Below are 26,379 nucleotides of genomic sequence, written 5' to 3'. Positions count from 1 at the left end.
CACCGCTTTCTCCCTTTCTTCTTTCACTCCCTCCTTTATCTCTTCCATTACGGCACGGTTCAGGTGTCCAACGATATGTGACAGATACTGCACCATTTCCTTGCCCAAAAACCAACAAACTAACACTGGACGGAGGGACAACAACGAGCCGTTAAATGCTTTCGCCTCAAAACCGCGACTTCTTCCGCTGTAAGCCACACTTGACCTGAGAGCCAGATACTCACCAAGGTCAGTTTGCCGAGTTGCTGCGGACTACCGTGGCAGGCACGCCTGGACATGTTATTCGTGCTGAGCAGATTAGAGTGATGGAGCGGCGGGAGAATGCGTCACACGCGGAAGACGCAGCCACCGCCACGAAGATCCATCACGCAACTCTGGTGGCAGTTCCCACGGGATCCACCTCCGCTGGCCTGCAGGCGGGCAGAAATGAATGAGCACGTTTTTGTGGCATAGTAATTTGGCTGCGTCGATGATTGGCGAAGAGCGCAAAAACAGAAAACAGGTCACGTTTCATGTGCCATCCTTGTGAAGTATGCAATGCCGCTTGTGTAGTACACTTACGTGTCTGAATAAAATGATTGATTGATTGAAATCCCGGGGGCCCTTATGGTACTCCACTGAGGTGAAGTGAAGTATGTTACTGGGAAGGGGGGGGAACCTTTAATGCCGACAGTCTGCTGCGTAGGCAATGTACAGGTTGTAAATGGTAATGGTGGGGGTGGTGGTGGGAGTATATAGATCGTAATGGTGGTAAATGCTGGTACCGACACACAGGATGTGAGCGACGCCGTATCAGAAAGCTCGAGATTAACCTGAAACTGTGTCCTCTGGCTGAGCAAGAGCTCCCTTGCTACTCTGCCACCGCGGTGGGCATAGGCAGAATAGTACAAAAGAGGCACATGCGCAGTGCTGTGCGATTACACAGATTACTAAAAAGCAGGGGGCCCAAATTAACCTGGATACTTAGACCATGACGCCCCCCTTCTTTTACTGCTACTTTCATCCCTTCCTTCAAGGTGCGATTCATGTGTCCACCGCGAGGTGCTACATGGTTACTGCTGTGAGTTTTATTTTCTCATAATCTCTTTGTAGTTACTGAGACAAAATTGTCTCACTCTTGGTAGGCACCACATCTCAATGTGCATTATCGGACGAAAGGCGCGAAAACAATAAGAGGAGGGATTACAGCTACTGGTTGGGGGACACGTGTGTGTGTTGGGTTTAATGACACATAAGCCAAAGGCTACCTTGCCCCGAACGCGAGATTTAATGTTTGATTTCTGAATAACCTTGTATAAGACTTTTTTATATTATAACCTGTTTAGGTGCACTGTTTATATGAAACTAAAGAACACGAAATTTCGACATGTGCATTATCTTCTGGGAGCAGGGGGGCGTGGAAAATCTGTTGATGGTGAAACTGCCGAAGTGGATTTTTCCTGTTTCTCGAGTTTCGTACACGATAGCAAAATGTGGTTTATCGTGAGCTAATCTCGACATCCTTCACACATCGATTTACCTTGAATTGCAATATTAGGTTTTATTCTGTTACATACATCAGATGAAACGCCGTCACAAGTACAGATGAAGTCCACATGAAAAAGTAGCGGAAGAGGTTTTACTCGGCGCTTATTCCGTGGCCCATTGATCTACGGCACTATAAGGCGACAGCGTGTAGTCAGCAATAACAGTGCATTTAATCATGCTCATGACGAATGTATCATGCAATAAGCCTGCAGGCAAATCATTTACTATGTTTCGCTCGCCACAAGGAGCGCACTACTTTTTGGTCGCGGATGTAGGCAGCGCAAACCAGAGCGCTAGCTATGACAGCGTAGCACCTGATGAATGAAACGGAGTATAGACAGCATATATGCGCCACTTTCACGCAGCACAAGCTGTCCGAAATGGTGGGCAGAAACATGGGGCAGACAATTAAACCTTACAAAAATTATAGACCGTCTATGGACTATAATATTTATAATGTCTATAATGTCTATAGATTCTTATAGAACACGTGGGGCAGTCACTTAACCCTTACAAAATTTTTAAACTGTCTATAGACTGTCCAGGGACTTCTGTCTATAAGGTCTATACCTTCTATAAACAAACTCTAGAGAACAGTCTATAAGCAACACAAATCCCAGTATTGGGTTTAGTGACACACAAGCCAAAGGCTATCTTGCCCCAAACGCGAGGCTTAATGTTTGATTTAATGTGTGATACACTTTTAGTGGTATTATGTCTGTAGACTACGAATAGACAAAAAGAAATATCTGTAGGAAGGAAATGGAGTCTATAAGTCTATCGACAATCTATGGATATATGGCCATTCAGGTACTGGTTGGAGTTCAAGTGCATGTATTGGGTTTAGTGACACATAAGCCAAAGGCTATCTTGTCCCAAAAGAGAGGCTTAATGTTTGATTAATGTGTGATACACTTTTAGTGGTATTTTGTCTATAGACTATGAATAGACAAAAAGAAATATCTGTAGGAAGGAAATGGAGTCTATAAGAAGTCTATAGACTGTATATAGACCATTTAAGTAAGGGAACAACAGATGAGTCTATCGTGCTCACCCATCCCCGCTGTAAGCCCGCCTTGAGTCGGGTCGCTGTGGAGTCCCGCCTTGCACCCACGTGAAGAATGCACTTCCATGCACGTTTTACATTCGAGGGCACCGCCGCTGCTGCTCTTCCGAGGCTGTCACAGCTGGCGGTGTCGCCTCTGGACAAAAAGACACAAGCGAAAGCTGACTCGTCTCATCAGCACAGGAGCTACAAAAGCACTTCGGGCGCCTGCTCATCCGTATCCTCCATTATGTGCATGATAATGAGAAGCAGTTAGAGAGTTTGGCAAACGTACATATACACATCTCATGTAGGAGACGGCTGTGAAGCCGTAGTAACACAGTTTGTTTTTGTTCGGTTTACGGGGGTTAAACGTCCCATAGCGACTCAGGCCTTGAGAGACGCCCTAGTGAAGGGCTAAGATAATTTCGACCGCTGAGAATTCTTTAGCGTGCACTGACATCGCACAGTACAGGGGCCTCTAGAATTTCGTCGATGGTGAAATTCGACCGCCGCGGCTAAATCGAACCCGCGTCTTTCGGGCCAGCAGGCACCACGGCGGCTGTGGTATCTTTAACGACACATGCACCAAAGACTGCCATGTGCCAAACGCGAGATTTATTGTGTTTGTAGTGTGAACAAGCTTGTATGAAACTTTATTTGTATATTATAGCCTGTTTAGGTGCACTGCTTTTCAGGAACTAAACAACACAAAATTAACCGGATGCGGTTTAATGTGTCTCATCTCCACATTCTTCACACATCGATTTACCTCGCCACGCAAGCTTAGATTAGGTAGCATCAATGCGCCACTCTCACGCAGCACCAGATATGGCGGGCAGATTGCCTGGCATTCTTATCTAGAGGCACATCAGGCATTTCACCCGTGCACTGTTCCTGCCCGGCGAATAGGCCGAAAATCATCCTCAGACAGCCAAGCAGCAGTGCACGGTGCACCCCAGTTGAGTTCCCGACTGTACATAACAGGTATCAGCGATGTTGAACATTGGTTACAGGCAAAGAAAAGGCGCAGTAACAGTCTCGGTGAACACCTGAATAATGTCTATAGGTGAACACCTCAACCGCTCCGTTAAAAAAGCATGAAGCAGTGAAAGAAGCAGTGAAAAGAGGTGCCTTAGTGGAGTATTTCTATTCGCTTCTACTACCAGGGGTTTAGATACACCCTAAGGGTTAACAGGGATATATAGAAGGCAGGGGCTGATGAACTTAAAGATATCGACAAGAGAATATCATTAAACAAAAAAATTAGACGATCAATGTGGGAGAAATGCGTTAGGCTAACTCTTTCAAGAGGGTTAGCTCTTACTCGTCACATTTCTAGATTTCTTGGAGTCTGCTACCACCTACCTTCGGCGCGAACCTTTCAAAGTCCAAGGATTACCAGATAGCGGCCCCCACAGTAAATTGATATAGCAACCCAATAGGTGATTGATAAGTGAAGTCATTTATATACAGAATTACTGATTGATTGGTGCCGTCACTGATAATGCACGACATCGAACTCGTATTTCCATTGGTGTACCTCACTTTAATCTAATTAATATCAATTCTAGTAAACCAAACCGCTAACGCTCGTTACTTCAACGTATTGCAGACGGTGGCAGCAATTTTTAATTTGGCTTTTAATTATGTTTTCATTGTGTTTACAGAAATAAAACTGGAAGGCCTAGAACGACAGCAACGAACTGTAACGTGATATAAGCGCAGTTCATAGATGAAGGCCTGAAACTGGTTTATATTGCGTCTCCAATTGCGCTGCGGAAATGATCGGTGTCTGTGATTGCAGGTAGTGTGGCAGACAGGTGGTTCCGGTCGTGTCAAGTTGTTGGTTAGGTGGAATACGAATAGGTGGATGTGCGCTGCCGCGGTTATGAACCTCTGAAGCAGGTATTAAGCATCTGACGTCAACGAGCACCAGAAATGAGAGTCCATAATGTAGGAATCACAAATCTTTATGGTAAGATATCGGATTGCTATAACCTTGAGTAACCTTCAATGACAATAAAGGAGGTGTAAATTGCCTGAAAAATTGAACACCTTGACTGTGCATTGTGCAGATGGCATAAAATGCCGGACTCGTGCGTACTATTCACATAAAAGAGAGTGCTAAAAAGCCATGTTTAGAAAGTTTTTTGTCTATTGCATTAATGATGCTAGGATCAATTTATAGTGAACGTCCCTATAGTAATGAGTATTGGAGCAGCCTTATGCAGAACCAGTCATATATAAGGTATGCATAGGGGTGCGGGTATATGTTTATTCTAAGTGTGCTTCACACATGACGGAGCCAGGCGCATGTGACTGTGCATCAAACACGGTCACGCCGTGTCACTCGTCCATCTGCACAAGGCAAGGAGTTTGGCGGTAAAGGATGAGGTTTTGCAGTGTTCTGCTAAACGCAAAATGTGCACGCCTACACGATACCCTCGAAGTCCAAACAGGTCCAGGGAAACGTCGGGAAGACTGTAAGAATAAAAACAGGATGCTTTGAATGCAAAAACAAAATAAAGCTTAGCAATTACTACTTCGCTGAGCTTATGAAAACTGCACTCCTAAAAAAAAACTACCTATATCTGGGCTCTATGCAGCACTGCCATATTATATGCTTACTGCTCGTCCATTTTCACTATGAGCGAACACATGGGGCAGTGGCTTAAACCTTACACATTTTTTGGACAGTCTATTGACTATTCATAGACTGCTGGCTATGAAGGCTTTAAACTGTGTAAACAAACCCTAGATAACAGTCTATAGCCAATGCAATTCTCATAGGCAGTTTATAGACAATATATAGATGTATGGCCATGCACTTTTAGTAGACTTGTCTACAGACAGTCTATAGACTACGAATAGACGAAGAAATTTCTGTAGGAAGGAAATCGAGTCTATAAGAAGTATATAGACTGTATATAGACCGTTTATGTAAGGGAACAACAGATGAGTCTGTCGTGCTCACCCATCCCCGCTTTAAGCCAGCCTTGAGTATGGTTGCTGCGGAGTCCCGCCTTGCACCCACGTGAAGACTGCACTTCCATGCATGTTTTCCATTCGAGGCCACCGCCGCTGTTGCTGCTCTAAGCCGTCGCCGCTGGCGTTGGTGCCTCTGGACAAAAAGACAAAAGTGAAAGCTGACTCGTCTCATGAGAACAGGAGCTGTAAAAGCTTTTCGGGCGCCTGCTCAGCCGAATCTTCCATTATGTGCAGTATAACGACAAGCGCGTAGAGAGTTTGGCAAGCGTGCATATACACATCGCATGTAGGAGATGGCTCTGAAGCTGTAGTACCACACTTAGGTTCGGTTAACAGGGGTTCATCCTCCCAATGCGACTATGGCAATGATTGACTCCGTAGTAAAGTGCTCCAGAAATTTCGACCACCTGGGGTTCTTTAATGTGCAGTGACATCGCACAGCACATGGGCCTCGCCTTCATCGAAATTCGACCGATGCGGCCGGGATCGAACCCGCGTCATTCGTGTCAGCAAGCCGAGCGCCATAACTACTCAGCCACCACGACGGCGTACCACACTTTGTGGTGACTTACTAGGAGGGTAGGTAGCCATTGAAACTGCAAAGTATGATATTATAGTTTTCAAAAGCAGGAAAGAAAATGCGCCTTCTTTGACGATTCAGACAGGCGAGTCACTGTATGGTAGAGTGTGTAGATTCTATCAACAGTCGCTGCAGGTGTAACAAAAACTAAAAATATTTTTTCCTGAAACACAAAGATAACGTGTTGTTTCGCGTTTAGTAGGCTATGTTTTCTGGGTGTTAACGTGTTTCTAAATAAACTATTCACATATAATGCATACGTAATGCCAAAGCTTCAATGTGCATCGATAGTATGACTAACGAGTTTTAACGATCGCAGTAATGTTAGTAGCAAAAAAATGCACACTTACAGAGGGGAGATATTTGGATATATGACAGTCATAGTGGAAACTTAATAGTGTACGAAAAAAGACGTGTAAAAAAGCTTCTCATTGAAAACTGTGCTCCTACAGAATTTGTGGGCATGTAGCCTCACGGTATATGCCGCGGTTAAGCTATTATGTTGAGCAAACTGTCATGTTTACATAAGAAAAGGTTCCACAGTCGAAGCACTTTCCCGATCATCAGTTGTTTGCTGATATTAACATGTAAACGTTTTTGAATGAAGCGAGAGTTTTGAGTTTTTAGTGCCATGCTGCGAGATCTTGGGCTGAAAATGAATGGCCGCTGAAAGGAGTTAATTTTTCGGGTAACTTTTTGCTGGTACAGGAGCACCCAGCGAGATGGCCTTGGTGCCGCTTATACTATCAGGATGGAAGGAAACGCGAACAATACGGCGTCTACGCTTTCCACTGTTCGAATTTCTTTTGGTCGCCTTTTACCTGGACAGCCGCAGCGGTGGCGTAGTGGTTGAGCATCCCCATCACATGCGGGATGTGCGGGGTTCGATCCACAGTACCGCCGGGTACCCACCAGTGATACAATGGGTACAAGCTTCCCCTGTTTGTCTGGTTTCGGGTTTGTGCAGTTCACGCGGGCAGGCCTCTTCATGCTGACGCAGTTTTGCCATGCGGGGCTTGTGTGTTAGGCATAGCTAGTTTTCAATTACTAACTGCCATGCATCAAAGTGCGTTGGTGCGAGTGTTGGTGTTTGTATGCTTTTCTTCGCGTTGTATGTTTTACTCCAATGCTCGCGGCTTACGCCCCCCTTCCCACTCTGCCCATCAACCTCTTACAGTTATAACAATGCCACCGGTGCCAAACCTAGGAACGGGCACCTAATACCTGCGCTGCAAGCATCGAATATGGGTGCCGCCACATTCGGCAGGTTTTACAAGCAAGCTATCAAGATAGTGTTTTGCCGCACGGATCCCGCAGGCAAGACAGCATTGCTATTAACTTGCGGAAGTCTGTTCAGGCCTTCAAGTGACGAGTTTGAACCAAGGGGCGGAAAAATTTTAAAACCTGATTGTCTCGGCAATGAGAGCATGATTTTTTACCGCAGTAGATACATCAACCAAGCCATGAAACAGCCATGCCAGAAAAGACCTACTCCAGTCTGCCTTCCTTTCAAATCCGTGTTGTCAATCGCGCTGTTGTCAACTATCAATCTTCAGCAACTTGCCTTCAAGCTCATACCCAAAAATTCTGGAACAAAACATTTTGAGTGGGATACCGTTTATGAACGCAATTTATTTCACATGACATTTCACGATAACAAGCAATATATTCGCGGATTACCCGACGGCAATCTTGTATTTTTTTCTATCACGTTTTTCTTATCAAAAGCGTTCCCCATTGGTTTTCTATGGCAGTCTTAACTGATCAGTGCGACCGACGAAAAACACTTAAAGGAAAAAATTTTGCTACATTGCAGAATAATGGACCATTACCTTCAATATTTCCATAACAGTGTCTTACAATTTTCCAAATTCCGAATTTTTTCCAGAGAAAGCTCGACTTGACAATGCTGCAATCCTTTTGAAAGTGCTCACAGAATATTCGTCTTATTGCATCACATTGAAATAGTACTTTGGTTCAGCGAGAGTGCTTCCACCAGTCACTCAAGATATCAGCAGGCTCCAGGTGACAGTGTATAGAGAACACTGCTTGACGCAACCTTCCCTAGGCTCTTTGGTGCGACCATCTTTTCGCGGTGTTTCAATAATCAAATATGCTCTCGCAAGGCCTGAGTACTTGCAAGAATGAAGAGGAGAGCGCCTCCGCTCTGTGCTACATTTGTCCAGAGATGCAGGGGCTCACCGCTTGCATTCCGCTCTTTCGGGCGAAGGGCAGATCTCGCTCGACGTGGACATGTTCACCGTGCTGCGCTGGCTCGAGCGATGCCATGCTGAGACGAGCTTGGCCGTCGCTAAAGCCTCTCCATGCACGCACCAGAAGAGGAGGTAAGTCTCTGGTATCCTCGCCTCGACACCGTCTCCAAGACAACGAAGAAGCCGCGCCAATGGCCCGGGCTGCGAAGAGCGCGTGATAGGCAGAAAAAGATTAAAAACTCGCAGCGGCTTAGTGCTTGTTGAACCTAGTGATATGAGCGAAAGTTGTGTTAAGCGTGGTTACCCCTGGTTTGGCGCCGGAGTCGATCCTGCGAGCGCCTCATCCATGGCAAGACTGAACGACTGAGCAAAGCTATTATGGCCCCCCGCTAGTCACGTGGTATAGCAGCGGCGAGGATCCGAGCGAGCGCAGCTGCAGCGCCTCTCGACAGCGAGTCACGTGGTACATTGCTTGCCACACCACCACCCCGCCAGCTCAAGGTCAAACGCGCTCAAGATTTGACCTTGCGAATTGTAGTGCCAAGAGTAGAGCTTTCGCTCTAAAAGCACCTCTGTACATACGTGGTGGTCACAAATACACGAAACTGTCTAAGCTGACACCTAATGTGTATATATGTGCTCCTGTTGCAAACGAGAATATTGCAGATAAGCACCGGTGCTCCTCTATGGAACAAGCCGCGCATCAGATCGATGTAGCAGACTGAGCGCCACCTCCATGTTCCCCTACTCCAAGTTTGCCTAGATGCGTGGCCGTGTGGGATGCAGTGCGGCTGCAAAGTGCGCGGCCACGCGCTCGCGTGTTCCCTTCAAGAGTGGACGATCGTGTACCTGCACTGACTACGCTATTGTGAAGTGCAGTATATTAAACGACTTGCTACAATGGCGAATGGCTGGAAGATATTTGAGGAGCAAAGCCAGCATTCAATCTGAACCATACCGTATCGTTCTGCGGACGGCAAAGCAGATAAATAGGTCACATAAAATAAAGCCTTCCACCGCGTCTTTCATGCAAATAAAGGTTAGTGTGCTGAACGATAACCCCTCAATTCAAGAAATATGCGCCTAATGGGGTCAGAAGGGGCAAAAAGGACTCGAAATTGTAGCTCCTTAAACCAGAGCATGTTGAAACAGCACCTAATTATAATTCACTCCCTTGTTCTCAACTACGAGTGTTAACTCAAAATATCTCTCGCAAAATATCACGAATACGTGCGCATTTAGCGTGCTGCTTGATATTCGCACTAGAGATGCTCTGTGTCACGCGAACCAGTATTACACAACATAATGGGGTGTGAACTGACCGAAGAAATAAGGCCCAAGGAGAAGCCTCTCACTTCTTCAGGCCAATGATTGGTGAAGTGGCAGGTACCGCATCATGGGGCATAAGAAACAAACCTTCATGGGGCAAACGCAAGGCTGTTTCTGCACTGTGTAAAATAATTAAAGGTTTAATAAAATGTTAATACAGAAGGTGTGGTTCTTATAAACTAGTAAAACACAGGAAGTGCCACTAACGAGTGCGTTTTCTTCCAAGTAGTATTCTCTGTTGCGATAGGGGACGTTGATTATTAGGGTGCGAGAAGCGTCCTAAGTGACTCGAGCTTGCTGCACAAAACGATAATGGGCTATATTATGCGCTAAACTAGACAGTTTGTTATTTACCTAATAATCATGGAAGTTCCAGCACCATGAACTTGAATGACTATCATGAACTTCAAGCAATCTTTATAAGCCACATTTATGTTCATGTGTTCCTCGTTGCGTGCTTGTGCAGTGCACACTTCCTGTCGCTCGTTGTCAGCAATTCTGACCTAACTGGGGGCCCAGCGATATTTCAGGTTATTAATGCGAAAGCATTATATGGCTATGTCGCGCCAGAAAAAAGTGTCCGCAAATTTTGTCCGCACGATTATGTCGTTCTGCAGAGATAAATGTGCAAAAGTTTAATTGTAGCAGGTATTGCGTGAGTAGATCTTGGAATGGAAAAGTTTGCTTGATGAATTGCAATAAGTTAATTAAATTGAAGTAATTAAAACTGCTGTGTTTGAATCAGGTTTCGTGTGACTGATCCGATGAAAAAGGATATAAATGCATGAGAAGGCTTAATTAGTAAATAAGAAGGAAAAATGAAGTATAAAATAAAAATTATGCAAACAAAATTTCAAAAATAAAACAAAAAATGAAAATGGAGAAAGAAAGAGGAAAGCGAAAGGCTTTCGCATTTCCGCTCTTAAACAGACAAGTGCAATCCTGTGATTTTTTTCCATCCGTTGTGGCTCTGGCACGTATTATCAGCAAGTAATGCTATGACTGCATTACTAGTGCATGCACTGCTCTGTGTGTGTGCTTAGTGCTTCAGTGCAGATAATACTGCCCTTGATTCTCTCGTTTATATTTTTTCTCCACACAGACCACAATAGCGCAACACTGAGCCGCAAATATTGATGCATACCGAGGAAGACAGCTTCTCCACAGTGCGGTTTTGAAACCAGCGTACTCACCCTACTCCCTACAACAACGTGCTACACTTCCTTTCTTATAAGCGCAGGCCTGCTTATCTCCTGTGTGTTTCCTAATCTACTGGTTTTGGGGGCTTAATGTGCCAGAGCGACTCAGGCTATGAGGGACGCCGCATAGTGAAGGGCTCCGCAAATTTCGACCACCTCATGTTCTTTAACGTGCAGCTGACTTCGCACAGTACAGGGGCCTCTAGAATTTAGCGTCAATCTAAATTCGAAAGCAGCGGCCGGAATTGAACCCGCGTCTATAGGGTCAACAGCCGAGTGCCATAACCGCTGACTCACCGCGGCGGCTTTTTGAAGCGAAAGCTTCAGTACGCTAGGTAGAGCCGCGCCTAGCAGGTCACTAAATTTGACCTTAACAGAGTTAGAGGTCATACATGGCTATAAGTCGCACCACAGTTAAGCCCTTCAGCCTAACCTTGTGGACCATCATGGTGTCGCACCACTTAGTCATGACCTTTGACCTTTCGATTCTCCAGTAGAGGGCGGTAGAATAGTCACGTGACAATCGCGCGATGTCGTGCGATGGCAACTGCTGTTGTGACGCCATCGAGGAGTGCGGTGAGGAGCGCACGTATAGCGTTCTTTGGGTGACCAGAATCTCTTGATCAACCATTAACTGCCACCTGCCAGGGTGAGAGCACTGCCTATCCATGGTGCGGAACGCACTCGTTACAGACGCCAAGCCGCGTCTACTTGACCGATACACCACAGCTTTCGCTCTCTAACCAGGTTCAGCAATAGTTAAACTGTCTTTCATGTCATTAGACGCTATTTCCAGTATCGAAACTTTCATATACATCGCGCTTAACACTGGTAAGTGTTTCACCAGCGCTTTTACTGTAAACAAGATGCACCAGTGTCGAGCGCAATGGGAAGAGAAGCTGACTTGCACAGGAAGAAGAACGCTGGACATCAGCGACAGGTTCGAGCCAACGCCAAGAGTGGACGAAATCTCTCCTCCTCTGCGGGTGCCATGGCACGACCAGACATTTTCAGCCCATCAAAGAAAAGTGATGCCTCTTCTTTAAACACCAATGACATCATCGAAAACCCACAGAAGCCACATTTGTCCAGAGAGCCCCATACTCACCAACGTCAACTTGCCGAGATGCTGCGCGGGCTGCCGCAGTTGGCACGCTTGGACATGTCTTCGTGCTGAGCAGAATGCAGCCTCTTTGCGCGAGAGTGCATCGAGGCCACCGTGATCTCCACGGAGATTCACCACGTGTATTTGTAGCCTGTTTCCACGACAACCAAGAAACACCATCCTCTTTGAGACCTGCAGGCGAGCAGGAATGATTTAGCGCGTTTGTAAGCATAGTAATTTGTCCGTGTCGAAGCAACCGAAAACATAGTGCAGCTAGCTACCGACGAGTGCCGTGTAGCGGAGTATTTCCGCGACGGACACAACATATAACAGCTTGAGATAACGAAGTCCTATAACGTAAAGTCTTGAACCTAAAAGCTTTCACCCGAAAGACCCTTCACCTAAAGACCTTTACCCTAGAATCCCCTGCAACATTACTCTAGTACTGAATAGTAAACAGATACAGTCAACTAGCAGCCCAAGATGAGACATATGTTTTCGCATTCACATCGCGTAAGTATAGTCCCAAGTGCCCCCCGTAATTTTAGCGTCCACTGCCATCAAACAAGGCGCCCGTGTTATGAGCAATCGCCACGTGGCGATAATTATTCCGGAGGCCACGGCTACGGAATCTTTGAACCCTTTTCTCACGGTGGGGTCGCGATGTCCAGCAATGAGTGACGCAGTTACTGCAGCTTTCCTCTCACCAAAAGCAATTTTCAGATGCGCACCGAGTAGTGACAATGTCATTCCACATTGGCTTATGAGAAAACAGATTTGACGTCACGGTGGCTAAGTGGTTACACATGCTTGGTTACTGCGCTCAAAGGCGCGGGGTCAATCCCGAACGCGGGGTTGGATTTAATTGTATTCAGAAAGCTAGAGACACCCGTCGGCTGTGTGTTGAAAGCACCCGTTAAAAAAAGAGAGGCGGTCGAAATTATACTCCCCCCCCTCACTACTGCGCTTCTTTTTAAAGGTAGAGCTTTACTACGGCATGTCTCCGCGAGTTTTAAGCTGTGCTGGCTAGCAGCATTCTTAACTAATATTGAATTGTCAACTTTTTAACTATTACTGCTCGGCTCGTTAATTATCGAGAGGCATGTAGCCCACCGTAAGTAATATCGATATCAGTTTAATTTAGAAAACACCGTCACCCTCGGCGCTGTGGCCCAACATATTTTGGCTATTCCGAAGAGTACGTGCACTGGAGAGGCGGCTTTGCCTGCAAGCTTCTGAAAAGCGCATGCATTTTGGCACGACGTAGCTAACATTTGTTGAGTCACAGCGCAGAACCGCATTTTCGAAATTTTAAAAACTCATATGGGTATTACTTACGGCAGACTGCCTGTCTCTCAATAACTAAGGAGCCTAACAGTAATAGTTAAAATGTTTCCATAAAATTAGATAAAAAGCCTGCTTGTTAGCAAATTGTTAGCGCATTTTCGGACAGAAACTGAAAATTAGAAAATTCCAAGATACTGATACGGTAATATTGAAGGTAATAGTCCCTTATTTTGGTATGTAGCAAAATCTAAAGCGTTTCCATAGATCGCATTGAACAGTATAGACGGTCATGGAAACAAATAGGAAAGATTTGACGATAGTAAAAACGTCAATTGGAAAAGAATGCAACACTGACGTCGGTTGACCTGAGGATATGTTGTTATAGCGAAATCTTATATATGAAAAAATGCGTTCATAAACGGTTTTCCCGCTTAAAAATGCTTTTGTCCAGAATTGTCTTGTAGGATACAGTGAACGGACGCTCGCAATAGACGGGAAACAGTAAACTCGTTGGAGCAACACCTTGCGAACAGATTCCATATTTCTTCTGTATTTCTTCCGAGCTCGACAGGGCAGGGAAAAGGAACGACGTACTGTAAAAACTTATCCAGTGACTCCCTGGTACAGATGAGGTCGCTTTTGAAGCTAAAAGCTTCCCTATGCTAGGTAAAGCAGTCATCGCGTAGGCAGGAGAGTGACCTTGAACGACCTTCAGTTCAATCACGTTTATCCCTTCCCTCGTCTTCCGGAAAGACAGTTACTGGGCCTTTTCCTTTCCTCAAAACCAATCTTCAATTTTCTTGAAATATCTTGTTTTGATCTAAAGCAAAGGAAAGGCGCATAACTGGCCCCCTGGAATAGTGGACACCTCAGTCGCGCTTTAACCTTTGTGGCGGTAGTGACAAATGTGCGCTGCATGCGTTGGCATTCACAACGTTGTAGCAGAAACGCGGCATTGAAGCTATAGACCGTCGGAGTTCATTGTGTTCCCTGCCATTGGCATTGACAGCGTTCCAGACTCCGATGATTGCACATAACTGGCTCCCTGGGAACGTGGGCGCCTCAATCGCGCTTTGAGGTACGTGGCGGTTGTGAGAGATGCGGGCTGCATGCATTCGCACGGGAAACGTTGTACCCGCCGCGGTGGCTCAGTTGTTAGGGCGCTCGGCTACTGATCCGGAGTTCTCGGGTTCGACCCCGACCGCGGCAGCTGCGTTTTTAGTAGGCAAAACGCTAAGGCGCCCGTGTGCAGTGCGATGTCAGTGCACCTTAAAGATCGCCAGGTGGTAGAAATTATTCTGGAGCCCTCCACTACAGCACCTCTTCCTTTTCTCCGTCACTCCCTCGTTTATCCCTTCTCTTACGGTGCGGTTCAGGTGTCCAACGATATATGAGAGAGATACTGCGCCGTTTCCTTTCCCCCAAAACCAATTATTATTATTATGAAAACGTTGTGGCAGACATGGGGCACTGCAGCAATACGGCGCAGCGTTCATTGGGTGACCAACCTCTCGCGATCAACCATTAATTTAACTGCCACCTGCCAGGGTGGCACGGTGGGCCCACTGGCTGTCCAGTTTGCGGAACGAACTCAACCGTATAGACGCCCCAAGCCGCGTCTAGTTGGCCGGTACACCACAGCTTACGCTCTCTAACCAGGTTTAAGAGCAGTGGAACCGCAGCTAATCTTTTATACTAAATTTGATGACGTAGCCTACGTCACTCCCGCCAGTACGCTGGCATTTTATCTAGGTCCACCCACTGCAATGGACTGTCGGTTTCACGAAAAAAAGCACAATTGGTAGGAACGCGCTTCTATCGATAAGAGCAGCTCCATCGGCAAAGCAGCAAGCTCAAAGCTGCAGCAGCGAATTCATGAAAATGCTACACTGCTGTACACAACCGCGAATAAAAGTACAATTGGTAGCCACGCGAATGTAATGGCAACTACAGCTTGACGGACACAACAGGAAGTGCGTGTTGCTGCTCGAGTTAATTCACAAAGGGGCAAAAACTAGATGCATAATAACCAGGAGCCCAGTTTAAACACAGCGAAAATTTCTGCGTGACCACTCCGTACAAAAAAATGATTGCATATGCACCCACTGTTCTCATGTCCTGTGTGGGACTGCATTGCCTCATATTGTATGAACGTCCCAGTTAATAATAGACACCGACCTATTTGAAACCGACGACAGGCAGTAATGACTGGCTAAGGAGGCCATGTTGAGCACATCCTATGAACAAGCCGAAACCCATTTGTGCGTTTGATCGCGGTAGCCCTTTCGGCAGTGATCGCCAACGCTCACCTGATGCGATGACGTGTCCACTCGCGATGGTGGCCGCAGCTGGAGGATGTCGCTAGTGGCAGGTTTTTGTATGGCTCCAAGGTCCTTCAGCATGAAGGGATCCTGAGGTACGAGGCCCCGACCCGAAGTTGCGGCTGTCCAGTATGACCCAGTGCGCCGAGGTTCCGTTCAGTGGTCCTCAGGAATCCCGAGCTCCTGTGGTGGTCTTGTGGTTCCGAGTGCCGACGCTCTATCCTCCAGACCGCCAAGGTCCCGTAGTCTCCAACTGGCCGAAGTCCTCAACAGCACCGCCGGTGTCTTCCACAAGTCACTTGCTCCGCACTTTTTACGTCAAAGCGTTTAATGGCTTATGGTCCGCCGGAAGTGCAAGTTAGGAGAAAGTGTGCTGGAAGTGTCCGTTAGCAGGTAGTGTCCGTCTCACCTGCCAATCAAAAGACGCCATCAAATCTAAAACAGCAAAAACAAGAAAGAATGAAAGCAAGAAATATATTGTAATGAACGCAAAAAAAATGAATTTAAAAGAAAAATAAGGACGGAGAAAAATGCCTGCAGGCGTCATGGAAAAAAATCCCGCATTCTACAAAGTTCCATGCTTTGACATTGCTGCGCGCAAGCAGACTTAAAACAAACTAAAATGCAATGAACGAAACGAAATCAAATAAACTGAAAAGTTAGAAAGAACAAAAATAAAATTATAAACAAAAACAACAACCAGAACAAAAATATAACGAACGCAAAGAAATAGAATAATCAAGAACGGAATAGACAGGAAGACGGGAGTAAGGGGGGTTTATAAATTTCTTACATCTATCTAATGGTCACGGCTTGGAATAAAGAGAACAAAGAAATCAACAAAAATGCCATAAACGGAAATCAAATAAATTGAAAAGTTAAAAAGCCCAAAAATAGAATAGTTTAAATAAAAAACAAAACCATCCACGAGAATGTAACGAACTCAAAAAAAAATAAAAAAATAAAAAAAACTGGATGGAAACGAAGACGGGAGTAAGGGGGTAATAAATTTTGACATCTAATGGTCACGGCTTGGAATAGAGGGAATAGAGGGAACGAATAGAGCGAGCTACAGTCAGCCAGACGTTAATCAAAGCAGGCCAGAAAATATAAAATTAAACGCAAAAACATAACACAGGAAAAAATCAAATTAAAACAAGAACAAAAAGTAAAACAAACAATGGGTACAGGCGTCGCGTAAGAAAACCTGCGTTCTAGAAAGTTCCATGCTTTGGCAGACGCACGTAAGCAGAGAAGTGCCCTCAGAAATTTTTGAAGATCGGTTTGGGGAGCCTCCACCACGGAATATGTTCCCCAGTTGAAGCTGCAGTGCGCCGAGTGGTGGGGATGAACGCCACACGTCGCGATAGCATGTGGCCCAGTGTACCACTCCATATCCCTTTCGCTTGCTCGCGTCATGCTCACTCCCTTGGCTTTTCTCGAAAAAGTATTATCGAAGCAAAAAAAAAAGGTTTGGTGGGGGCCAAAGCCTTTGAAGGGAGGGAGAGAAAGCTCACTGGTCGAGCGATAGAAGAAAGAACCCTTACGCCAGCGTAGGCCACATGCCTATGCTAGCAACATCGGACGCGATTCTGGCTCCAGTGCCCGTAAAAAAATATAAAAATAAACGCACAAAGATAACACAGAAAAAAAGAAGAAATTAAAAACAACAAAGTAAAACAGAAAAAAATATAAGCCAATTTGTAAAGTGCACACCTAAAAAGAGAAGACAATCCACTAAACTGAAGGCTGAATAAAGTAAAGGTGGCTGAATAGCTTTTACTGCATAATAGATAACACCACATTAATCCTCTAGGAGACAAATGAGTGCATCTTTGTGCTCTGCTCGCAGTCGTGACCCTCCATGTAGGGACCTTTGGTACCAACTGATGAGAAACCGGGACCTAAGGCCGGCCCGGCCTCAGTAAGAACTGATGTAGAATTCCTGTATTACCGCGTACTGAGACATTTCTAGAAAACTCTGGAGATTCCTCGAAGAAAAAACGAAAAGTGAAAGTCACTGTTTTTATGAACGCTGTTCTTCCGAGTCTACTACGAAGCGTAGAACTCTTTCCGTTCTGTTCGGCCTCGCGTCTGACCGTTGCCGACAAGCGCTCAATCCCCGTCGGGGAGTGGACGCCGCCGTCGATCATTTGCCGCTTAATATTACTAAAATTCTTTTTTGGTTCCCCACAAAACTATTCTGTGCTTGGCCCTTTCCTTCTAATTTTCCCTCCATTATGCCTCGAATTAAGGCCGCTCAGCTGTAATTTCTGTCGATGCGTATGGATTGAAGAACTGGGATCTCGCATGCCCGTCCTCATGAGACGCCATGTTGTGCGCCGTGAAGTAAACGTGTCCACGGACGCTGTCTATTAAAACGAACCACTCGACATTAATTTCGGGGTTTCCATGAAAATACTTGTAGCTAGACAGTAGACTTTGTATATCCTCTTAGTCCTTGATGGAATTCATGGTGCACACCGGCTCTGCTTATCGATGTTCATGGATTTCGAAGTGATGCCTTCGCACCGCTGTTACCACCGAGTAGGAACGATGCCTGCCAATGCAAGATCGAACGCTTGAAAAAGAATAAGAGACTCCGACAAAATGAATGAAGATAAGCAAATTACTTGTAACGGATCATCCCTGTAATGCATCAATTTGATCCCTGCTGAAGGGCGATGCTCAAACCAGCCGAACAAAGGAAAATGGCGTGAAGGACTCACATTTGCTGTGGAAGTTCTTCCGATGAAGCTTGAAGTGGCACCCGAAGCATGCGGACCCGAGGAATACAAGTTGCGATTATTTTGCAGCGGCTTGTGCCATACGACCTAATTATAAAAACTGGGGACGCAGGCCTAACTAGTGAATGCGGTGGAAGCAGAACCCTCTGAAGACACGGAGACGGGGCTCATTCTGCAAGTGGTATACGAAGGACGCGTTGCGAGATGAGGACACGAATATTTATACCGTTTAGTCACGTGACCCATATAAGCCAATTACAAAGTACACACCTGCGAAGGCAAGACAATCCACTAAACTGAAACAAGAACTAAAACAACCAACACAACAAAATGAAGAATTTATTTGAACCCTCACCTCTTTGTTGCCTCAATTTTCATTCTAATCTCCTCAAACCTCTCAAAATATGTTATTCTTTTTCCCAGATAAATTTAAAAATTGGTTTTGGGGGAAAGGAGATGGACGTGATGTCTGACATCACGGCGGAGACCGGAGCAGCGCCGTAAGGGAAGGTACAAAGGAGGGAGGGAAAGAAGAAAGGAAGAAAGAGGTGCCGTAGTGGAGGGCCCCGGAATAGTTTCGACCGCCTGGGGACCTTAATCTGACAACGCACAGCACACGGGCGCCTTTGCGTTTCGCCTGTATCGCAACGCTGTCGCCGTGGTCGGGTTAGAGCCCGGGTAGTCCGGCTAAGTAGCCGAGCGTCCTAACGAGTGAGCCACCGCGGCGGGTAGTTTGCCAGATTCTTCAATTTTTATTTATGAGCCGCTTGAGATCAACCTGGATGACTTTTTTTTTTCTCTTTGGATCTGCACCAAATCCTGGCCAGTCCCCCATCGTGGGTATGCGCCATTGCTTCGGAGGGAACAACAACGATAATAGCGCGCTTGCTCGAAGCAATTAAGACGCTCTATTCCCAGTTTATTCTTATTTGGGGTCTAAAACTTCTATCGGTTTCGAGAAAAGTAAAGGCGTGTTGGTTCACTTTATCGGTGTTGCATCAAGCGTGCCTCGAACGCTTTCTAAAAAGCTGAGTTGCCAAGATTTCAGGGTCGTTCCAGTTCCCGGGGTCGTTCCGGCTCCCGGGGTCGTTCCAGCTCAAGGGGCCACTCCAGCTCTCGCAAGCGCTCCGCTTCCAGGGGGCGGGACAACACTGGCAACAAATGGAACATCGGAGCCCGGCCCAAAATCGAGGGACGCTCTGAGTGTCACCAGCAAGGGTCAACGCCGCCCACGGACAAGACCAACGTGCCGGATGACCACAAGAGGGTGAGCTTTGTAGATAAGGTCTCCCATACTCATCCACCCGGTGGGTCTGAGGACATCTTACAACTTAAACGCATGGTGGAAAAATTAACCGGGGCGGTTACGGCCCTTCAAAATGAAAACGCGGAACTTAGGAAGCAGCTGACGCTTAAGATCCAGATAGATAGGAAACGACAGGAAGCCGAAAAACCTCCACATAATACCCAGGAGAGTACGATGGTGGTGGAGAAATCCCTACCATCACCCAGCAAGAGAAAATCGTTGGAGGGCGCACAACCCGAACTTACGCTGGAGGAAGTCTGCCATAAACTGGAGACCAACATTCAGACCCAGATTCAGGCCCTGGATACCAAAATACAAGCGCAATTTCAGGCATTGGAAACTAACATGCAAAACCAAATTCAGTCGATTCTCTCTGCAATACAGGGACTCACAGACGTAACACAAGGACACAGGAATGAGCTCTTAGCCATCAATATATGGCAGCAAACTGTGGAACATACCATTCAGCAAATTCAACATGGTCATATACACAAAGAATAACAACTACTTGCTGTGGCAATGGAACTGCCGGGGGTATCGGCGGAAAAGGCCGATCCTCCAGCAGCTCCTTGCGTCTCTGAAGGTCCACCCAGAGGTTATCGCCCTCCAGGAGACTGGAGGCGCGTCAAAATTAATTGGTTATCAAGCTTTTAACGCCACAGGCGACAAACCTAATGTTACCACATTCGTTAGAAGGAACATTACGGCCATTGAACATGACACGGGCATCCGCCACATAGAGCACGTCCTCGTCGAACTTATTCCGGCTACAAAGACTCAACGCAGTCTTTTCATTCTGAATATTTATAGCACTCCACGTCAAAAGAAAGTTAAATTCGACTCCCTCTTCAGGAAAGTGATGCGTATAAGCAACAAGCACGCACTGGTTATTCTAGGTGATTTCAATGCCCACCACCCTGCGTGGGGCTACCCGCGGCCCTGTACGAAGGGGAGAGAGCTATGGCTAGACATACAGCAAATGGGCTTCACCCTGCTCACGGATCCTCTTACCCCCACAAGAATGGGTAACAGCGTGTGCGCTGACACGTCCCCAGACCTCACCCTGGTGAAGAATGCGGGTACAGCTAATTGGTCCAACTCCTTGCTAAACCTAGGCAGTGACCATTACATACTTGTCACGGAAACTGACGTTGGCCCTGCCAAGCGCCAAACGCGCTCCCCGCATATTATCGAATGGGACGCTTTCCGCGACGCTCGTAACCAGGACGGGAGAAAGGCAGAAATCACAAACATAGAACAATGGGCGGAGGAACTCCGCAGGGACGCCAAGAATGCGACTAAAACGCTCGACGACAACGCGGAACTTGAAGTACTAGACAGCCGCCTTCTTCATATGTGGGAGGCCAAAGCTAGTATGGAAAAGCGTTTAAAGAGACAAAAGTGGAATCGCAATCTCAGAAGACGCCTAGCGCGCCACAACAAAGAGATTGAGGCATATGCACTTAGACTCTGCGATCAGAACTGGGAAACAATGTGCGACAAGCTTGAGGGCAATATCGGCGTCGCCAAAACATGGAACCTCCTTCGGCACCTCCTCGATCCAGAAGGTAGCAAATTAACACAGCGACAAAATTTACAGAAATTAGGTTATAAATTTGAAGGTTCGGAGCAGGAACTCCTCGATGCAATTCGTTGTCGATATATAGGCTCCGCCACCAAAACTACCTTACCGCGCTATGAGGGTAAATCCAACAGCGACCTAGACGCCCCTATTCACGAATTCGAGGTTCTAGCAGAAATACTAAAACTGAAAACCAAATCAGCCCCCGGACCCGATGGTGTAACCAACAAAATGCTTAGAAACCTAGATGACAAATCTATAACGGCGCTGACCAATTTCATGCAAGAATGCTGGGAGAAGGGTGAGATTCCCCAACAATGGAAAACCGCTAAGGTTATTTTCATACCTAAGCCAGGGAAACCGCTCAATCTAGAAAATCTAAGGCCTATATCCCTCACCTCTTGCGTTGGAAAACTGATGGAACATGTCATACAAACGCGACTAACCAATTTCATGGAAGACAACGACTTATACCCCCATTCGATGATAGGTTTTAGATCGCATTTGTCCACGCAAGATGTCATGATACAGCTCACACATGACATATTAGACACTAAGTCGCTGGATGCGAAAGTAATAGTGGGACTTGATCTCACTAAAGCTTTCGATAATGTAAAACACGAGGCGATACTAGAAAACCAGGCTCTTTTAAACGTCGGGGAGCGCACATACAACTACATTGCCAATTTCCTTTCGGACAGGATAGCGCGCATCCACTTTGGTGAAAGTCAGTCTCAAGACATACACTTGGGCAGCATAGGCACCCCTCAGGGTTCGGTACTTTCCCCTATTCTCTTCAACGTGGCCATGATACGGCTCCCGAAGAGACTGGAGGGGATAGATGGCTTGAATTTCTGCATGTATGCGGACGATATCACCATGTGGATGACCCGTGGCCACGACGCGCACATCGAAAGTACGCTACAGAAGGCCATAAATGAGGTCGAAAACTATGTCAGCCGTAGGGGCTTGCAATGCTCGCCGCAGAAGTCTGAACTTCTTTTTTATAGACCTCTGCATCAAAGACAAACTAGAACCATCCCTAACATCAAATTACAAACTCAAGGGGCGGAGATTCCTCATGTTGAAAAAATCAGAATTTTAGGAATGATTATACAAAGCAACGGGTATAACGGTGATGCAATAACTAAGATGGAAAACTGCGCGCAACAAACTATGCGGCTAATACAGCGGATTGCCAACAGAAGACACGGCATGAAAGAGCATAATCTCCTACGGCTGGTACAGGCGTTCGTACTAAGCCGTATCTCGTATGCTGCCCCCTTCCTTGATCTTAAAGTTTCAGAAAAGGAAAAAATAAATGGAATTATCAGGCGATGCACGAAACAAGCTCTAGGATTGCCGATCCGTACATCCACTCACCGCCTCCTAGAGCTGGGAATGCATAATACCCTGGAAGAAATTACGGAAGCAGTGAGAACGTCCCAAATCGAACGCTTAGCCGGGACCACAACCGGCAGGGCCATTCTAGAAAAACTCAATCTTAGCCGAGATAACAGAACAACCGCCAAAGTTGACATGCTCGGAAAAATTCGAGACAATATAGTTGTACCCCCATTACCCAGGAATATGCATCCTATTCATCACTCAGTGCGCCGGGCCAAGCGGGCAGAGGCGCTAGAGAAACGCTTCCGCTCCTACAAAGACGAGGACGTGGTCTACGTGGATGCCGCTGAGTATGGTAAGAACACGATGATCGTCGCGGTCGTCAATAATAAACAACTCCTCAAAATAAGTGCCTCCATACTCTCGGGTAACCCAGAGACTGCAGAGGAAGCTGCCATAGCACTGGCTTGTGTAGGCACAAAAGCGAGATACATCATCAGTGACTCCAAAGTTGCCATACTAAATTTCAGCAGGGGCCGGGTCTCCCCTCTAACGAATACAATTCTAAGCCGTCATGTAATAGACCGGAAAATTACGCTAGTCTGGACACCAGCACATGCATCCCTGCCTGGTAATGAGACGGCCCACGAGTTCGCCCGAGGCTTTTCTTTCCGGGCGGACCCGAGCGAGGTGGTCTTTACAGACAGGGATCGCATGGTGACCTACAGAGAAATTACACAACACTATCGTTTGCAACGAGCTAGACTTCCTCCAGCGGATAGATCCTTGTCCAGATACCAAGCCATCAACTGGCGCCGGTTACAAACTTACACATTTCCAAACCCGGCCCTCTGGAGTCTTATGTACCCAGGGCAATTTTCAGAAAAATGCGCGAACTGCGAACTTAGGGCCACCTTGGACCACATATTATGGGAATGTCCTCATGCTCCCCGGGAGGGACGAGGTATTAACACAAAAGATCAATGGGAGACCTTACTACTGAGCTCCGACCCGGCGACTCAGTTACAACTCGTCCGACTGGCCGAAGCCGCCGCCGAGAGTCAAGACCTTTCGGCCGTCGTCTAGGCGGGTAGCCCTCTGGCTACCCTCTTTCTGTTGGATATTAAAAGTTTTCCTATCCTATCCTATGCCAAGATTTCGGCGTTCGTAGAGCGCTTGAGGTGTCCGCCAGCGAAGTGAATCAGCTATTCGTGTTTCCTTCTCTCAAAACCGAGAGACGTTTCAGACCACGGATAAGATTACTCTTGGAATAAGGCATTTTATTCGCGCAAGCCGAGCCTAGTTTCCTAATATTTCTTTGTAGTAACAGTTACCCTAAATAGGGATCATCTATTCCTGTAGTGAGAATTTGGTCCCAACATCAACCACTTGAATATTCTGCATTTTGTTTAATTTAGAATGCCTTTGTGCGCAAGCAGACGTGGTTTGGACCACTAAAAACGCATCGTGCACCCTAAATCACGGTAGTGTCCTGAAAAGGTGTGTGATACTGATTGATGATTGAAACAACATTTATTTCCATCAGCAAAAAGGCACCTCCCTCCCCGCCCCGGTACGCAGGCCTGGGAAAACGGGGAGTTGTGCGCCCGTGTATCAGATGCGTAAGGTAATACGCAACGATTCGATGTCCCACAGGGGGTCCCCTCTTCAAGCTGTCGCCATCACAGAAAATTCCACGCTCCTGGTGGTGAGAAATTAATAAAAAATTATTGAGGACAAGTTCGCCTTAAAGAAAACACACACACATGCAACCACTCACACACCTGATAATTCGTCCATTATAACCGCATTTTATTCTATCCACCAAAAAAAGACATACAGGGTCTGGAGCCTAATTAAACAGTACGTTTAATTGTGTGCGAAAATGTGCTTCACATTTAAATGGCCAGGAACCCCACCTTGAAGGAGATTCTCCGCGGCTATTATCTTATATTTTCGAAGAACTTTCAATGAAATAGAAGACCCGTTATATTACACTGCAAAATTGTTTCTGAAGAAAGGAGTACCCGGGTGCAAACCCGAACGCGGCGGCCGCGTTTCGATGGAGGCGAAACGCTAAGGCGCCCGTGTTGTGCGACGTTAAAGATCCACAATTGGCCGAAATTATTTAGGAGCCCTCTACTACGGCACTTCTTTCTTCCTTTCTTCTCTTAGTCCTTCCTTTATCTCTTCCCTTATGGTCTGGTTGAGGTGTCCGTTGAAATGCAAGACAGATAGTGCGCCATATCCTGTCCCCACAAAAACCAACTTCCGGAGAAAGGAAATGGCGCAATACCCGTTTCGCATATATCGCTGGGCACCCGAACCACTCCGTAAGGGTATAAAGGAGTGAGTGAAAAAGAAAGCAAGAAATAGGTGCCATAGTGGAGGTCTTCAGAATAATTTCGACTACCTGGGTACCGGGACACGCCGGAGTCGAAGGCAATCCGGAGGCGGACAAGTTATCTCGCGAGCTTACTACCCGAGCTGGTGCGTCAAACGCCTCGGACGGCCCGGAGATACCGGTAGAGCTCACGTACGCAGCTATCCTCAAGCTCATCAAAGGCAGAAGACGCAAATATCCCCAGCCACATCCTCTGCTAACACAATATGAAGCGACATGTTGGAGAAGACTCCAAACAGGAGCCTTCCACAACCTTCACATTCTACACAAGATTTATCTGGAGCAATTTAGGGATACATGTCCGTAGTGCGGGGCAACCCCCACGCTGTATCATATCACATGAGAATGCATACACAATGTAGCTTTCCGAGGTAACAAAGAGCCAAATGCGGAGCAGTGGGAGGACCGGCTAACTAGCAGCCAGCTCAAGGTCCAAAGAGACCTTGTGAGCCACGCATGCCGGATGGCCAGGGACAGTGGTGCCTTGGACGAGGGGCGCCAACCACGTTCAGCCTGGATGACGTCGGCAATCTTCGGGCGAGCAGCGAGACTCCTTTATTAGAGCAATAAAGTTTATTCACTCACTCACTCGACCACCTGGCGATCTTTAACGTGCAGTGACATCCCACAACACATGCGGGCGTCTCGCCTCATTTCGCCTCAATCGAAACACGGCTGCCGCGGCCGGGTTCGAACCCGGGTTGGCGGCAACTCCAAACGGACACTCTTTAATCCGTACATGTGCTCCATATGGTTCCCCGAGCATTTTAGCCATGTCTGTTCTCCCTGTGGACTCCATAAGGCAGACACACCACACATCCTACACTCATGTAATCAAGACAAGCCGTGGAACCGTCTGCAGCTCTGTACCCAATCGCAGAGGGGAGGCCGCGCTGCTCAGCTCGGACCCGGAAGTTATTCTGCGAGTCACGGAGCGGGCCGAAGAGTTCGCCGAACGACATCGTCGGTCGGCCACCTGGCGTCCGGCCTAGAAGAGGAGCCCACCGCGGGGAGGGGAACGCTATCCCAACCCGCGCCTAAGACCTCTTGTTTAATAAAGTTTACCTCCTCCTCCTGGCCCCCTGGGACAGTGCACACCTCAGTCGCCCGTTGAGCTGCGTCGTGGTAGTGACAGATTCGCGCAGCATGCGTTGGCATTGACAACGTGGCAGAAAGGCAGGACAAGCTATAGGCCGTCGGCGTTCATTGTATTCATAGACGTTGGGGTTGACGACGTTCTATAGACTCCAATGATATTGAGGAAAACAAGGGTACATGACTGGCTCCCTGGGTCAGTGGACGCCTCAGTCGCGCTTTGAGGCACGTCGCGGTGGTGAGAGAGAGATGGGGGCTGCATGCAGTAAATGGTTCTGACTACGTTGTGGCAGACACGCGG

General features: G+C 46.9%; 1 protein-coding gene across 1 annotated transcript; it reads right to left on the bottom strand.

Annotated features, from left to right (window-relative positions):
- Positions 1-230: 230 nt before the first annotated feature.
- On the bottom strand, positions 231-12,169 carry LOC144102551 (uncharacterized). Its single transcript, XM_077635796.1, has 5 exons — positions 11,993-12,169; positions 8,346-8,557; positions 5,550-5,696; positions 2,582-2,729; positions 231-410 (listed from the first exon to the last, which is right to left on the bottom strand). The coding sequence occupies exons 1-3, from the start codon at positions 12,167-12,169 to the stop codon at positions 5,561-5,563; spliced, it is 525 nt and encodes a 174-aa protein (XP_077491922.1). The 3' UTR covers positions 231-410; positions 2,582-2,729; positions 5,550-5,560.
- Between the last annotated feature and the right edge of the window lie 14,210 nt (positions 12,170-26,379).

This window comes from Amblyomma americanum, chromosome 8 (assembly GCF_052857255.1).
Source record: "Amblyomma americanum isolate KBUSLIRL-KWMA chromosome 8, ASM5285725v1, whole genome shotgun sequence".
Taxonomy (NCBI): domain Eukaryota; kingdom Metazoa; phylum Arthropoda; class Arachnida; order Ixodida; family Ixodidae; genus Amblyomma; species Amblyomma americanum.
The sequence above is the reverse complement of the archived record's forward strand: the minus strand, read 5'-3'. Positions and strand labels throughout refer to the sequence as shown.

Excerpts from the sequence above, each read along its gene's own strand:
- LOC144102551 (XM_077635796.1), bottom strand. The coding sequence starts at position 12,169 with ATGGTGTTTCTTGGTTGTCGTGGAAACAGGCTACAAATACACGTGGTG. Across the intron at positions 8,558-11,992 it reads ATCTCGGCAAGTTGACGTTG|CCCGGGCCATTGGCGCGGCT; the intron begins GTGAGTATGGGG and ends CGCTCTTCGCAG. Across the intron at positions 5,697-8,345 it reads GAAAGAGCGGAATGCAAGCG|AGGCACCAACGCCAGCGGCG; the intron begins GTGAGCCCCTGC and ends CTTTTTGTCCAG.